This window comes from Penaeus japonicus, unplaced genomic scaffold (assembly GCF_977035675.1).
Source record: "Penaeus japonicus unplaced genomic scaffold, GWHDUDI00000001_assembly GWHDUDI00000036, whole genome shotgun sequence".
In the NCBI taxonomy this organism is placed as follows: Eukaryota; Metazoa; Arthropoda; class Malacostraca; order Decapoda; family Penaeidae; genus Penaeus; species Penaeus japonicus.
Genome location: NW_028234438.1, coordinates 19681757 through 19684256, shown reverse-complemented (window position 1 = coordinate 19684256; position 2500 = coordinate 19681757). Strand labels below are relative to the sequence as shown.

General features: G+C 33.5%; 1 protein-coding gene across 2 annotated transcripts in view; it reads left to right on the top strand.

Moving 5' to 3' along the window:
- The window catches only part of LOC122253797 (uncharacterized), a 105313-nt gene that overhangs the window by 95268 nt on the left and 7545 nt on the right, over window positions 1-2500 (top strand). For both annotated transcript variants that reach the window (XM_043017106.2, XM_043017105.2), the window contains exons 2-4: window positions 968-1036; window positions 1927-2084; window positions 2297-2451. In XM_043017106.2, coding sequence (XP_042873040.2) covers window positions 968-1036; window positions 1927-2084; window positions 2297-2451 — 382 coding nt within the window. The remainder of the gene's footprint in view (window positions 1-967; window positions 1037-1926; window positions 2085-2296; window positions 2452-2500) is intronic.

Sequence of the window (2500 nt, the reverse complement as noted above, 5' to 3'; positions counted from 1 at the left end):
TGGGAAATTATTTAAGAAAATTCACCTTGTTTATGTTTTTTCCACTGTTTTAAAATCACATGCATCGGTATTTATAGTTAGTAAATATATGGTATCTAGATGTAATGAGTCTGACAGGCTGTTGAAGAGTATTCCAGTTTTGGGGATTGTGAAGTGAAACAAAATAATTGTCCAACTTGATTGATATATGAATAATACCATAAATATGTAAAGAAAATTTATTCCACATCGGAATATTGGATTTGGCAACAGGAGAGGTTATGGAAACTTGTGTATATATATATAGGTGTGAAATTAGTTATCTGTGTTTACAAAGAAAAAACTTGATACTGATTATAAAAAGTTTCATGAGGTTAAGGCTAAGCTGCAGTAAAGGAATTCTGGTTGTTGTGTGACTAGGTTTGTACTCTTTTATGTTAATGAGAAGTTTTTTTTATGTTAATGAGAAGGTTCTTGTAAAAAGAAAAAAAGAAAAGAAAAAAAATCCAGCTGAGTACGACCATAAACAGATGATTGCAAAGTCATAGTTAATAGAAGAGTGTCAGAGCTATTGATTAACTATTCATGTCAAATGTTTACTATGTAGATGTAAGTACAGGTATATGCAGAAAATATTAGTTGTTAAATCTTTTCAGTTCCAATATATTCTTGATTTTTTGCTTTGTGAAATGATTTTTCACCTTGACAAAATGGGATCTGATTCTGAATTGATACAGACTATGGGATCTGTTGTTTTCTCTTTGAGTAGTAGTTTGTCATGTCTGTAATGTGTGGAAGTATTCAAATGATTCTAGGTTATTTAATGTTAATTGGATATTTTTAAAAGATTTTGTGTACCATAAAACTCCAGACCAGTTAGAAATTTATGTAAATGTAATGTCACTCACTGCAAGTCCTTCAGCTGCAAGACTACATACCAGAGCAAACTGATAACAAAAAAATGACACAAGTTCTTTTCTCTTTGCAGTCACGACGCCTCAGCCGCCTCAGAGACCATGGATACCCCTCGCCGAGCCCGACCGAACCAAACCTTCATGTAAGTAGCTGAGGGTGGCTCTCTTAAGGATTGGTCGTGCTTTGTTTGTTGTGCTCATGAAATCTTGTTGCTCCATCTACAACTGTATTTCATTCCATTGATGAAAAGTTTTTGATTGTCTTTTTGGTGTTGGTAAAGGGGGTATTTGCCTCGCCTGTCTCATTAGTATTTATATTTTGAATACAGTTGTCATGCACCAAGATTCTCTCTATCATACTGGATGTTTATTCTTTGTGTTATGTAGATTCATTTAAAATTATATTTTGCGTATTGATTTGGTTATATATGTAATTATAGTATAATTATGTGTGAATGTGCATGTGTGCTTTCCCTGGTTCACCCCATTGATTTCCTCTGCAAGAGAGGAAATGGTTAGGTTACTTGCATTTCCCTCATTTAACCAGATTAATCATTGCAGTTTGATTTATTACTTGAAATTCATAATATCCAAGTTTCCTGAACAGATTAGTGACTGGTTAAAAATATTGAGAAAAGATTTGCTGTTTTTTTTTTTTCTTCCTAAGATGAGGTATCTACAAGCAGTTTAATTAATAACTAAAAAAACAAATAAGCAGTTTAATTAATAACTAAAAAACAAATGCTACTTACAGGTTGAAATTAAGAGACTGGAAACTGAAGGGAAACCTATTTAACCACTAAAGGATAGCAGAGTTGAGAGTTTTACATGATGGGTGGGGGAGGGGATGTGTTCTTAGTTACATAATTATTTCGATTTTAATCACTATAATTTGGATGTTTGTAGTAATGATAATTATTAAAGTATTGCCATATGTCATCTAGCATGGAAAAAAGTATGTGCTTCTGCAATGCAGTTTACTCTAATGTATTTTGCATGGGTGATTGTAACCTTTTTCATATTTTTCCCACAGGTATATTCACAGTGATGTGCTATAATGTATTATGTGACAAGTATGCAACGCGACAAATGTACGGGTACTGTCCGTCGTGGGCTCTGGAGTGGGAGTACCGCAAGAAGGGGATTATGGATGAGATCAAGCACTACCTGGCAGACATCATTACATTACAGGTATGCTCACTTGTAAATGAGTTGGCAGTTTAGTTTTTCACTTTTTTTTTTTTGCCTATTATTTATTTAATGTTCATATAAAAATAAAATAGAGGTTATGTCTATGTACAGCATCTAGATATATTTGTTTGTGTTAAGTCAACACAAACATAAATAGTTTTCCTCCATATCTGTTCAGTATTGTCCCATGCTAAAATCATTATCCCTTTCAGGAAGTGGAGACAGATCAGTTCTACAACTTTTTCCTACCGGAGCTTAAGAGCGAAGGATATGACGGGATTTTCTCCCCCAAATCAAGGGCAAAACACATGCCAGAAAGTGAGCGAAAGTATGTAGATGGATGTGCTATCTTCTGGAGAACCAGCAAGTAAGTTATATATTGGTTAATATTTTGCAAGTATAATTTATTTTAAAGC